At 39.6% G+C, this 13,342-nt stretch overlaps 1 protein-coding gene across 1 annotated transcript in view; it reads left to right on the top strand.

The window, feature by feature from the left end:
- LOC117386638 (dachshund homolog 2-like) overlaps positions 1-13,342 on the top strand; it is an 88,785-nt gene that overhangs the window by 61,526 nt on the left and 13,917 nt on the right. Inside the window, exons 6-8 of the mRNA XM_055229003.1 lie at positions 5,299-5,468; positions 6,191-6,293; positions 9,959-10,033. Coding sequence (XP_055084978.1) covers positions 5,299-5,468; positions 6,191-6,293; positions 9,959-10,033 — 348 coding nt within the window. The remainder of the gene's footprint in view (positions 1-5,298; positions 5,469-6,190; positions 6,294-9,958; positions 10,034-13,342) is intronic.

Below are 13,342 nucleotides of genomic sequence, written 5' to 3'. Positions count from 1 at the left end.
TCCCTTTAGTTCAGTTGCAGATTGATAGACTTTACAAATGAGGTGAAAACGTCAGACAGGTAGAGTTTGTGCTAATGCTAATGCTAGTGCTAATGCTAGTGCTAATTTTGGAACCTAATAAATATCAAAATATCTCCAATAAAGTGGATTTTTACCGTCTACACAACAACAACTAGCATGCTAACCTCAAGACTCAAGAACAAATTTACAGGTAGAAGAGTTTGTGGAGCCGTCTATAGCAAATAATATATCTTTTCAAGGCTCAAAAGTCCTCAAAATGGCGCCCGTAACCCATAACATAACAATTTGATGACGTCTTCCTCCATTATTTTCCTTATAAAAGCTCGTAAAAGTCACTATATCTGATTTTTACCGTCCTAAAAACATGAAAAACAGTTTGCAGTGGTCCATAGTCACTCCTCACTGACTTTATGCACCAGAACATCCTCATTACTCACCATGATGAGTTTATAAACACTTCACACAACTCTCAGAGGCCAGAGCGGAGTTTTGCCGTCGCAGTAAATCAAAGAACAACTAGCATGCTAGCCGTGCACTACATGATATCACTCAAAACAGACAGAGAGGGGACACAGTTTTTACATAGAAAGTGAATTGAAGCCAGAGTCGATGGAACAGGAAGTGCTCCATGATCACTTCCTGTTTGTAATGCAGCAGCTAACAGGTTAGCTCTGTCCACGTATATAAACAGACATTTTCACACATTGGGCCAATTTTTATTTTATTTTTTTTGTTTTTAATGTTTTAAATCACATGTGACAAACTCGAGGCCCGTGGGCCAAATTCGGCCCGCCACCTCATTTTATGTGGCCGGGTCAAAGTAAATTAAAAGGACTGACTGTCTTAAAATATCAGTTACACAGACATTTTTTCATATCTGTGCAAATCCATATGTAATATTTGTAACTTGAATAAGTAATAAACATAGAAACGGTTAATTAAAGAAGATTAAAAAGTAGTTACATTTATTTTACATTACATTTGTTTACATTTAACTACTTTTATACTGTCTTAAAGTTACGTTTGGACCTTTGAGAGCGACTTTTGTTGATTTCACCCTCTGTAAAAATGAGTTTGACGCCCCCTGTTTTGTTTTTTGTTTGTATTTTTTGTATATTTTGAACAGGCCGCTAATCTAAATACTATAAATTGCGTCTCCCCGTTTAAATAAAGATAAAATACATTCTCGACTTTGCATTTTTGACTTAATTATTGGTAAAAATGTAAATATCCTGACACTTTTTACACCGTTTTCCACACGTTTGACCCTCCCCATTTTCACTTTTCGCTAATCCCTTTGTCCTGAGGTGTTTTTTTTTGGCGTGTTATTAATGTGGCGTTCCATTTAATCTGGCCCATCTCCTGTATTAACACGGCGAGGATTAGACACTGGACACTCTGCTAAATCACTTTCATCTATCAACACTTGTCTCCACCCGGGCGAGAGGCGCTCAAACACTTTTCTAACACACGTTTGTCACTGCTCGCGCCGCCTGACACTCAAACTGATTATTCCAACACGACAAGAGCAATCAGCGTTATTGTTTCATTGGACTGAAAGCAGCGGCAGCCATTTTGATTTTATTTATTTGCGTAGAACAAATGAGGCGTCAGTTTCGTTTGCGCGATTCTTTTAAATTGTAGCGTTTGGAATAGTTTTGGGATGTTTTCAAAGTTGTACAGATCTGAAACCTTGTCCTGGACGCAGGTATGAATATTAGCATTTTTATTTATTATTTTTTAGCTTTTTTTTTTTTTTTTTAGTATTTTATTCATTGTATTTTATTTATTTATTTAATTTTTTTGCGCATTTTTGTGTTTCATTTGATTTGATTTATTTATTTTTTACGATTTTCCAAGTTTTAACGCTGTTCCCTCATCAAAAACATGTCTGAAGAGGATTTAGATGTCATCCATGCAGGTTTGAGTAATCTAGAGATCTCTCCAGGGCCCGCTGTAAGATTCAGTACGAGGCTCCGCCCACAAACCTTCATCACTCACGCTCCCACACGACAATCCTCCGTAAATATACAAAAACATGATACAAACTGTGCACTACGACTTCACAAACTTGATGTGATGTGCAGTAGTTTCATTAGCGCTGATTGTAATGTGATAGCGCTCTGAAGGGGGAGCGACTTAGCACAAAAACGAAACTGAAACTTATAAATCGTACGTTGTTTTTGGGTGGAAGTAGCATTTTCAGAACAATAAAAGTAAACAGGGTGATCATTTAATTATAAAGCGTTTAACTGTCAAGAATCAGGAAGTTCAGTGTTAGCATGCTAGTCGTTGTTAGCATTACCGTGGCAGCAAAAAAGTTTAAAAAGTTGTGATGTTATGATGTTCAAAATCAGCTTCTTTAATTATAAATCCAGAGCCTAAACTAAACACTTTATAAAGTTGAGCTGTAGGACAAAGGGGAGGAGCTGAAGAGCTGTGAGGTCGTGTGTGAGAGGTGAAAGGTCACAGGGTGAAAGGTCACAGGTCACAGCTTCAGTCTGAGCTAATGGAGCCGTGACAGAAATGAGCTTTAATGGAGGAGCTAAAGGTTAACGTCCCCTGAGACGTTAGCGCCTTGTCCACTTCAGTTTGACTCACAACACGAAATATTCATTCTGCTAATGACCTGGAATAATATGGACGAGTATTAATGTTATAGAAAAAAGTAAAAAATAAAATAAATAAAAAATGTAATAATAATAATAATAATAATAATAATAATAATGATAAGGATAATAATAAAATTAATGAATAAATAAATACATTAAAATAATTAATTCGGAATTACATAAATAATAATAAATACAAAAAATAAATATACCAAATAAATAAAATAAAATAAATATACCAAATAATAATAATAATGAATGAATGAACTGATTAATTAAACTAATTAATTCTGAATTATATAAATCATAATAAATACAAAAATAAATATACCAAATAAATAAATAAAAATAAATGTGCCAAATAAATAAAAATAAAAATACCAAATAAATAAATAAAAATAAATACACAAAAAAATGAATACACCAAATAAATAAATAAAAAATATACCAAATAAATAAAATAAAATAAAATAAATATACCAAATAAATAAAATAAATATACCAAATAAATAAATACAAATAAATATACCAAATTATTTTCATTTTCAACAAAACCTGGACTAAAATGCAGAATGTTCAGAGTGATGAAAAATTTGCTTTGTTGCCATGGCAAAAACAAAATTAAATTTATTTTTTTAAATGTTCAGAAGCAGTGGCACAGTGGAAAGTGCTCCATTTTGTTACTTAAGTAAAAGTACAGATACCAGAGTAAATAAATACTCAAGTAAAAGTAAAAGTACCACATGAAAAAGTGTTAAAAGTAAAAGTATTTGTGTCCCCAAAATGGCGCCTGTAAACAAGAAAATGTTTCATATTGAACAATAATAAAACAAACAGAAAAAAGACGTTTTTATTTAGGTTTTTCTTTTTTAAATTGGCACAAAGGCTGCTGGGAAATCCTGAACCACTCTCCAGTTTTGAGGATAAAACGTGTGACTCGAAGCGTTTAGTGTGCGATAATCAGGAAGTGCACAGACGCATGCTAGTTGCGATGGCAAAACTCCACTTTTGCCTCTGAAAACTGCGAAAAGTGCTTCAAAACTCATCATGGTGAGTCATTAGGATGTTCTGAATGCGTTAACTAAGTGAGGAGTAACTTTGGAGCGCTGCAAACTGTTCAAAATGAAGTGTTTCCTGTTTTTTTCTCCACGTTTTTAAGCTTCAGAGTGAAACGTGAAAAAGTCTGCGCTGCGGCTGAATGTGTTTTTGTTTTTTTGGTTGTTTTTTTTTTTACGCCTCGGCCTCGTCTTCAACATCCACACGGCGATGAGACAAAGAGCTTGTGACAGAGCGAGAGAATCTGTCAAGGGAAAGCATCGAGCGAGACAGCGACCTTTACTCTCCGCCCCCGCTGCCCTTTGACCCCTGACCTCCGGCGCTGCTCCTCTTCGTTAGAGGTGTTTGGCGAACGGCCCCGGGTTAAGTTCAGTTCACAGACTTAATCGCGTCAGAAGAGCGACCCCTGTCTGTCAGATATTTAAATAAAAATACAAAAAACGAAAGTGTTTGAGATTTTATCCGTCCATTTTCTTAAACCGATACCGATATTTTGTCTTAAAGCCGATACTGATATTAAAACTTAAATTAAGTTACAGTGAAATTCACAAATTAACTTTTCATTCGTGTAAAAATAATAATAAAATGTGTTTATCTGTGGTATAAACTCATAAATAAAAGACAGATCTGATGCTCCGAGGACAAACTGGGATCACACCGGAAAAATATCGGTTCCAAATATCGGTAAAATTTTCAACATTAGACCGATCATCTGGATCATTTCAGTCCTGGAACAACTGACAATCTACAACTGAACTAAAGGGAAAAGGAGGAGTTCACTGGAAAACTCCTCTCCTCCTCTTGTCTCCTCTTTTCTCCTCTCCTTCTCCTCCCCTTGTCTTCTCTCCTCCTCTTCTTGTCTCTTCTCCTCTTGTCTCCTCTTCTCCTCCTCGCCCCCTCAAATTCTCTTGTCTCCTCTCCCCCCTTATGTCTCCTTTCCTCTTCTCCTCCTCTCCTCTTCTCTGCCTCTTGTTTCCTCTCCAACTCTTTTCTCCTCCTCTTGTCTCTTCTCCTCTTGTCTCCTCTCCTTCGCCTCTCCTCCTCTTGTCTCCTCTCCTCCTCTTGTCTCCTCTCCTCCTCTTGTCTCCTCTTCTCCTCTTGTCCTTTCCTCTTGTTTCCTCCTCTTGTCTCCTCCTCTTGTCTCCTTCTCCTCCTCTTGTCTCCTCTCTCTTTAGGTCAGTCTGTTCACTTATAAACTCCCACTTGATGACATCACAAGGTGGAACGTCACGTTTTGATCTTTGTCGATGTAACAGACGAATAATAAAGTGACTCAAACATGTGAATGAAACAAACACAACTCCAGTGTGTGTTTTTGACGCACAAACACCTTTAGAACATAGATTTGTGTCATACAAGACAGTTTAGATTTTTTGTTTTATATTTAAATTTTTAGGTTGGTCTCTTTATTTTTAATTATTCAGAGACAAAATATTGTCCAAACATTTTTCATATTTTCTCCCAATATAGTAAAATAAATTACAATCAAATAAAAAATATACACGACTAAAATAAAAATAAATAAAACATTCTAATAATAAAAAGAAACACACATTTAAAGTCGACGTTGTGTTTTTCGTACGTGACGTGTCCATTTTCTTGTCCGCAGGGCTGGAGCTGCCGTTCATGATGATGCCCCACCCGCTGTTGCCGATGGGGTTGCCGCCAGCGTCCGTTGCCATGGCGATGTCTCAGATGAACCACCTCAGCACGTTCGCCAACATGGCCGCCGCCGCGCAGCAGATCCACACGCACGTCCACCGCGAGCCCGTCATCAAGGTGAGAGAATGTGTAAATGTGAGTGTGAAGAACAGGGGGCCTAACGCTGAGCCCTGAGGTACTCCGTCACAATGTGAGAGAAGAACAGGGGGCCTAACGCTGAGCCCTGAGGTACTCCGTCACAATGTGAGAGAAGAACAGGGGGCCTAACGCTGAGCCCTGAGGTACTCCATCAGAATGTGAGACAAGAACAGGGGGCCTAACGCTGAGCCCTGAAGTACTCCATCAGAGTTTACTGTACAGACTGTGCTTTTAGATTATAATCTGTGATGATGTCATAGTCCCAAGGGTCAAGGGTCAGTTCTCTGTTGATTTTATTGTACTTTACCATGAAATACCCAAAAGGTAGAACGTCGTGATGTCGTCACTTGTAGTTCTCAGGTGAAAACATAAAAAATACACTATTTTATAAGTATTTTTCAATGTTTTTTTGTTTGTTACATTTTGTCCATTTAAAGCAACAGTTTTAAAAAATAATAAAAACTTTAATAAAAAATAAATGATTGTCAGTTCGCACAAAGTTTCATGTAACACCAGGACTAAACCAGGACTAAACCAGGACTAGACCAGGACTAGACCAGGACTAAACCAGGACTAGACCAGGACTAAACCAGGACTAGACCAGGACTAGACCAGGACTAAACCAGGACTAAACCAGGACTAAACCAGGACTAAACCAGGACTAAACTCAGTTTTTCACCAGTATTCTGTCGTGTCTTCAGGAGCGTGTGTGTGACAGTCCTTCTCTGTCTCCGTCGGGCGATGAAAACACGCCTCTTCAGTCTCAGCCGAGTAGCTCCGCCTCCAGCTCTCCAGAACGACTCGGTAAACGACACGACTCTCCACCTTCACACGTTACAACATCTGCTCTGCACTTTTTTCTGTGTTTACATTTGAACATTTAAGTTTCACTTTCATTTTTTACTGCTCCGAATCTTCTGTCTTCTTTGCTCTCTGTGCTAAGCCCCTCCCCCTTCAGAGCATCATCACAACACAATCAGCCGCATCGCACTAATGAAACTACTGCACATCACACCAGGTTTGTGAAGTCGTAGTGTACAGATTTGTGTCATGTTTATGGAGGATTGTCGTGTGGGAGCGTGGGTGATGTTGGCTTGTGGGCGGAGCCTCGTACAGAATCTCACAGCTAACAGTAACTAAGGTTCAAATAGGGCTTGGGACAGATCTCTAGATGACTCAAACATGCACGGATAACATTTTAAACCTTCTTCAGACGTGTTTTTGACGAGGGAACAGCGTTGGTTTTGTTGTTTTTGTTGATTTTGCACGATTGCTATGGAAACCGCCGTACGTTTTCGTCGTTCTGCGGCCCATCGGCGAGATCGCATTCAAATTGAAACCGACGACGTGCCAGGGATGGTCTTTTGGATTTGGGTCACGGGGCTCGGCAGGTAGCGGCAGCGTTGAACCTAATTAGTATTGTACATGGTGTCGGGGCAGGTAAAGGTGAGCGCGGTGAGTAATGTTTTCACACAGAGGTCAGCGCTCTAAATAGGGCAGTCACACGAGTGAACGTACGGCGGCGGGCACGAGAACACGCCCACAGCTTGTACCGGTGATTTATGGAGCGCCACTTAAACTAGAATCTGCTGCTGTCGCCAAATCAATGAAGGAGGAAGGAGGAAGGAGACAGGAGGAAGGAGGCAGGAGGAAGGAGGAAGGAGGAAGGTGGAAGGAGGAAGGAGGAAGGAGGGAGGAAGGTGGAAGGAGGCAGGAGGAAGGAGGAAGGAAGGAGTAAGGAGGCAGGAGGAAGGTGGAAGGAGGAAGGAAGAAGGAGGCAGGAGGAAGGAGGCAGGAGGAAGGTGGAAGGAGGAAGGAGGAAGGTGGAAAGAGGCAGGAGGAAGGAGGAAGGAGGCAGGAGGAAGGAGGCAGGAGGAAGGAGGCAGGAGGAAGGTGGAAGGAGGAAGGTGGAAGGAGGCAGGAGGAAGGTGGAAGGAGGAAGGAGGAAGGAAGGAGTAAGGAGGCAGGAGGAAGGTGGAAGGAGGAAGGAAGAAGGAGGCAGGAGGAAGGAGGCAGGAGGAAGGTGGAAGGAGGAAGGTAGAAGGTGGAAAGATGAAGGAGGCAGGAGGCAGGAGGAAGGTGGAAGGAGGAAGGAGGAAGGAAGCAGGAGGCAGGAGGAAGGAGGCAGGAGGAAGGTGGAAGGAGGAAGGAGGCAGGAGGAAGGTGGAAGGAGGAAGGAAGCAGGAGGAAGGAGGAAGGAGGCAGGAGGAAGGTGGAAGGAGGAAGGAGGAAGGAGGCAGGAGGAAGGAGGCAGGAGGAAGGAGGAAGGTGGAATGAGGCAGGAGGAAGGTGGAAGGAGGCAGGAGGAAGGTAGAAGGAGGCAGGAGGAAGGTAGAAGGGGGCAGGAGGAAGGAGGAAGGAGGCAGGAGGAAGGAGGAAGGTAGAAGGTGGAAAGAGGCAGGAGGCAGGAGGAAGGTGGAAGGAGGCAGGAGGAAGGTGGAAGGAGGAAGGAGGAAGGAAGCAGGAGGCAGGAGGAAGGAGGCAGGAGGAAGGTGGAAGGAGGAAGGAGGCAGGAGGAAGGAGGCAGGAGGAAGATGGAAGGAGGCAGAAGGAAGGAGGAAGGCGGAAGGAGGAAGGTGGAAGGAGGCAGGAGGAAGGTGGAAGGAGGCAGGAGGAAGGAGGAAGGTGGAAGGAGGCAGGAGGAAGGAGGCAGGAGGAAGGAGGCAGGAGGCAGGAGGAAGGAGGCAGGAGGAAGGAGGCAGGATGAAGGAGGCAGGAGGAAGGAGGCAGGAGGCAGGAGGAAGGAGGCAGGATGAAGGAGGCAGGATGAAGGAGGCAGGAGGAAGGAGGCAGGAGGAAGGAGGCAGGAGGAAGGAGGAAGGAGGCAGGAGGAAGGAGGCAGGAGGAAGGAGGCAGGATGAAGGAGGCAGGAGGAAGGAGGCAGGAGGAAGGAGGCAGGAGGAAGGAGGTCATCTCTGGAGCTGTGAGTCTTTAGACCTCAGAGCTCTGGAGATCACAGGATTTAGTTGAGCTGAGATGTCAGTTTTATTTTTTTTTATTTTTTTTAATAGATTTTAGTTGCGGAGACTTTCAAGTTTTTTTTTATTATTTTAATCTGTTCTAATAGTTTTTATTTTTTATTTTTTTATAGGTTTTAGTAGCAGTGATTTTCAAGCTTTTTTTGTTTTGTTTAATTTTTTTAATAAGTTTTATATATATATATATATATATATATATATATATATATATATATATATATATATATATATATATATTTCAGATGCAATGATTTTCAAGTTTTTTTTATAGGTTTTTAGGTTTTAATAGTTTTTTGGGTTTTTTTTTTTTGTTTGTTTTTTTTTGGGGGGGGGGGTTACATTTTTTAATATAAGTTTTAGTTCCATTGATTTTCAAGTTGTTGTTTTTTTTTAGTTGCGGTGATTTTCAAGGTTTTTTCTTTCTTTTTTTTTATTGAATCCCAGAAAATTTCTGCTTTAATGTTTATTTATTGTTTATTTTATTAAATTACAGTAATGTGAAATATTTATTTTATGATTGTTAGTTGTCATAAAGTAAATTCATCAAAGTAATTAAAATACATCAGTATTATGTTATTTTCCAACTTTTTGACAAAAAAATGCAAAAATAAAAAACAATTCAAATTTGAGCTTGAATTATTATTTTTTTATTTTTTTATTTTGTAAATCTAGTCTCTTTTTTAATTTAGTCTCTCAATCTTTCAAATTCTTTTTCATTTTCATCTTCGCTTCAACATTTTGTAGTAACTTTATTGTTTGGATTTAAATTCACAATATATAAATTTTCAATTAGAATATTTCATTTATTTAATGAGATTTTTGTTATTTAATAGTTTGTTTTAATGTGCTCATTTTTTTTTTTTACTTTATTTGCAAAGAACAAATATTATAGAGACAAAATGTTCAGTTCAAATATAATCTCTCTCTTTTACATAAGTGAACTTCTTTTGTTTTTGGATTCAGACTGAAAATACGATTCTTTCATTTGTTCATTTATCCTTTCATATTTTCATCTCCTCTCTCACTCTTTAATAATCTTATATAAACACATTATATTTACTGTTCCTGCTTTCTCTACAGGCCTTTGTCAAAATAAATAAGTCAAAAAATAATAAATAAAATAAATAAATAAACTATGACAACTTACTTTTAAAAATGTAGACTTACAACAGGATTATTAATTAATTAATTTTATTTTTTTTGCACTTTTGCATCTTTCTCCCATGTTCTAACGTCACTCCCTCATCAAAAACACGTGTGAAGAGGTTTAAAACGTCACCCGTGCATGTTTGAGTCATCTAGAGATCTCTCCCCGGGGCCCTAGTCGAACCCTGAGCTGTACGAGGCTCCGCCCACAAGCTCACGTCGCCCATTTCTCCATAAATATACAAAAAAACATGACACAAAACTGCACTACGACTTCACAAACCTGGTGCGATGCTTTACACAAACGTCGCTTTATTTTATTTCCGTTTCTCTTTCCCTCCACAGGCCTGAGCTCCGCCGACGCCGACGTTCCTCCGCCCCACCCGGCTGCACCCGTCAAGAAAATCACCAAGGACAAAGGTTCGGGCCCCCGCTCCCGTTTTCAACCGTGTGCGAGCGTTTTTTGTTTTTTTTTTGATAATCCCCCCCGTTAGCGACGCGTGCTATCAGCGCTAACACGTTTCCCCCCCGCCGCCGCGTGACAAAAAGCTTCTCAAAACAAAAAAACGCCGGGTTGTTCGGGTATTGATCAGCTGTCCTCGAACGCATCAATCACGAGAAGGATAAGTAAAGTAGAGACGGGGGGAGACGGGGGGAGACGGGGGGGAGAGGACGGGCTAAAAGGGGTGAGCCGGGTCAGCCGCTAAAAGCACGGATGTGTAAGCTAGCTGTGTGTTTTCAATTTCTCCTCCATAACAATGCGCCTCCTGCGAGTGCGTCCTCTGCTCGCGTCAGCAGCATCGCAGACCATCCCTTTAAAATCAATAAAGTAGAAAGTCCCTCCGAGGAATTCGCCGCAAAAAAAAAAAAAAACACACACGCGGCTAATTGTGATCGGATTTTTAAAATTCAAAACCGGGACGACACCGGGGACGGGACTGTAGTCCAACGAGGTTTATTCAGCTGACTGCAGTACTATACACTCAGTACTACACGCAGTACTATACACGCAGTACTATACACGCAGTACTATTACACTCAGTACTATTACACTCAGTACTATTATACACAGTACTATACACTCAGTACTACACGCAGTACTATACACGCAGTACTATTACACTCAGTACTATACACGCAGTACTATACACGCAGTACTATACACTCAGTACTATACATGCAGTACTATACACACAGTACTATACACTCAGTACTATACATGCAGTACTATACACGCAGTACTATACACGCAGTACTATACACGCAGTACTATACACGCAGTACTATACACGCAGTACTACACGCAGTACTATACACGCAGTACTATACACGCAGTACTATACACGCAGTACTATACACGCAGTACTACACGCAGTACTATACACGCAGTACTATACACGCAGTACTATACACTCAGTACTATTACACGCAGTGCTATACACGCAGTACTATACACACAGTACTATACACGCAGTACTATACACGCAGTACTATAAACGCAGTACTATACACACAGTACTATACACGCAGTACTATACACGCAGTACTATACACGCAGTACTATTACACGTAGTACTATACACGCAGTACTATACACGCAGTACTATACACGCATTACTATACACGCAGTACTATACATGCAGTACTATACACGCAGTACTATACACGCAGTACTATACACGCAGTACTATACATGCAGTACTATACACGCAGTACTATACACGCAGTACTATACACGCAGTACTATACACGCAGTACTATTACACGCAGTGCTATACACGCAGTACTATATACGCAGTACTATACACGCAGTACTATTCACGCAGTACTATACACGCAGTACTATTACACTCAGTACTATACACTCAGTACTATTACACTCAGTACTATACACGCAGTACTATTACACTCAGTACTATTACACTCAGTACTATACACGCAGTACTATACATGCAGTACTATTCACGCAGTACTATACACTCAGTACTATTACACTCAGTACTATACACGCAGTACTATTACACTCAGTACACTCAGTACTATTACACTCAGGGGGTGGAGTACACAGTTTTGGTACTGAAGTTAAAGTACAGATGCAGAGGGAGAAAGTACTCAAATAAAAGTATTACATGAAAAAATATACTTAAGTACTAATGTACTTAAGTATTTTTGTCTAATTTGTGTATAATAATATAGAATACATTATATATATATATATATATATATATATATATATATATATATATATATATATGGAAAAATACATAAAAAGTTTTTTTTTAAATCATGAAAAAAGTGTATATGACATGGAGTTTTTTATTCAAAAATATATATATAAAAAATAAATAAATTAGTATTTGAAGGAGGACTTTAGTTTTGTTTATTTATTTATTTGTCTAATTTGTGTGTAATAATATAAAATACATTAACAGATAAAATAAATAAATTAAATAAATACAATGTTTTACATAATATGAGGCTGTTTGATTAAAAAATGTTTATATAAAAAAATAAATTATTAGTGAATTACTTTGAAACTTTTCTAAACAGGGTCCTCCACAGTCTGAATATTCCACCGTACGGCATTAAACATCTGTCCATGGAGACAGACACGGTAACACACACTGTGACAAAGAAATAACCGCACCGTGGAGACAAGCAGGAGGCGCCGTCTACACCAGAAAAGTGACATAGTGCAACTTTAAAGCTCCTGTATCACACAAAACTGACTCTGAGCTTTAAGTCACATTATAATGTTTCCTCCTCAAAAACACACACTGGAGTTGTGTTTGTTTCATTCACATGTTTGAGTCACACTTTATTATTTCTGTTGACGTCTCCAAATCTCAAAACGCTCTGTTCCACCTTGTGATGTCATCAAGTGGTATTTTCAAAGTGAACATCTTCCTCTTTTTCCCTTTAGTTCAGTTGTTGATTGTCAGTTATTCCAGGAGCTGAAATGATCCAGATGATTCTATAAATGAAGGTGTGTGGAGTTTAAAAACACAGTGGAGCACTTCCTGTATCACACGATGACATCACAAGGTGGAACAGAGCGTTTCGAGTTTGAGAAAATCACAAAATCTGCAGGGTTTTTTTGCGTTAAACGTGTATGAATGAAACAAAAACACATCTCCGGGCCCTTTAAGTCGTTTTAACTCTTGCAGATGTGTTCTTTTTGGTTTTTTTATGCAGTGTGGTGAAAACGGCGATAGGTTGAATAAATGAGATAATGCGTAAATTGGGTCGCGGCGTGATTGGTGAGCGCGGAGGTGAGGCGTTCGCACGGGGCCAAAGGGAACGGGCGCTCGCGCAGAGGTCGTTATGGCGCTGATCAGGGCCATGCGTCACGCGGAGCTTCAAATGAACGTAATGTAGCGCACATTTGTCTAAATAAGCATTAGCTACACGCGCACATTTGTTTTGTGCGATCGCTAAAGGTCAGTAACAGAGATCAACTGGTTTTGTACTTATGTCGTGTAAAGAGCTGGGTCATTAGCCTGGACTCAATGTGTCTGCGCTTTGCACATCGTGGCACCGTTTTTATTTTCTGGTTTGTTTTTTTTTTGTGATCAAGTTTTTATTAAAGTGTCAGTCTCAGGTGCAAATATACAGGTTAGAGTCTGATTAACTCCCCCCCCCAACCCCGATGGGCATATACACAAAAAAAGAAAAAAGAAAAAAAAAAAGAAGATAAATTGGTTTGTAAAATTAATAGTAATAATAATA

The sequence above is a fragment of the Periophthalmus magnuspinnatus genome, chromosome 18 (genome assembly GCF_009829125.3).
Source record: "Periophthalmus magnuspinnatus isolate fPerMag1 chromosome 18, fPerMag1.2.pri, whole genome shotgun sequence".
In the NCBI taxonomy this organism is placed as follows: Eukaryota; Metazoa; Chordata; class Actinopteri; order Gobiiformes; family Gobiidae; genus Periophthalmus; species Periophthalmus magnuspinnatus.
This window is presented reverse-complemented; position numbering and strand designations above follow the sequence as displayed.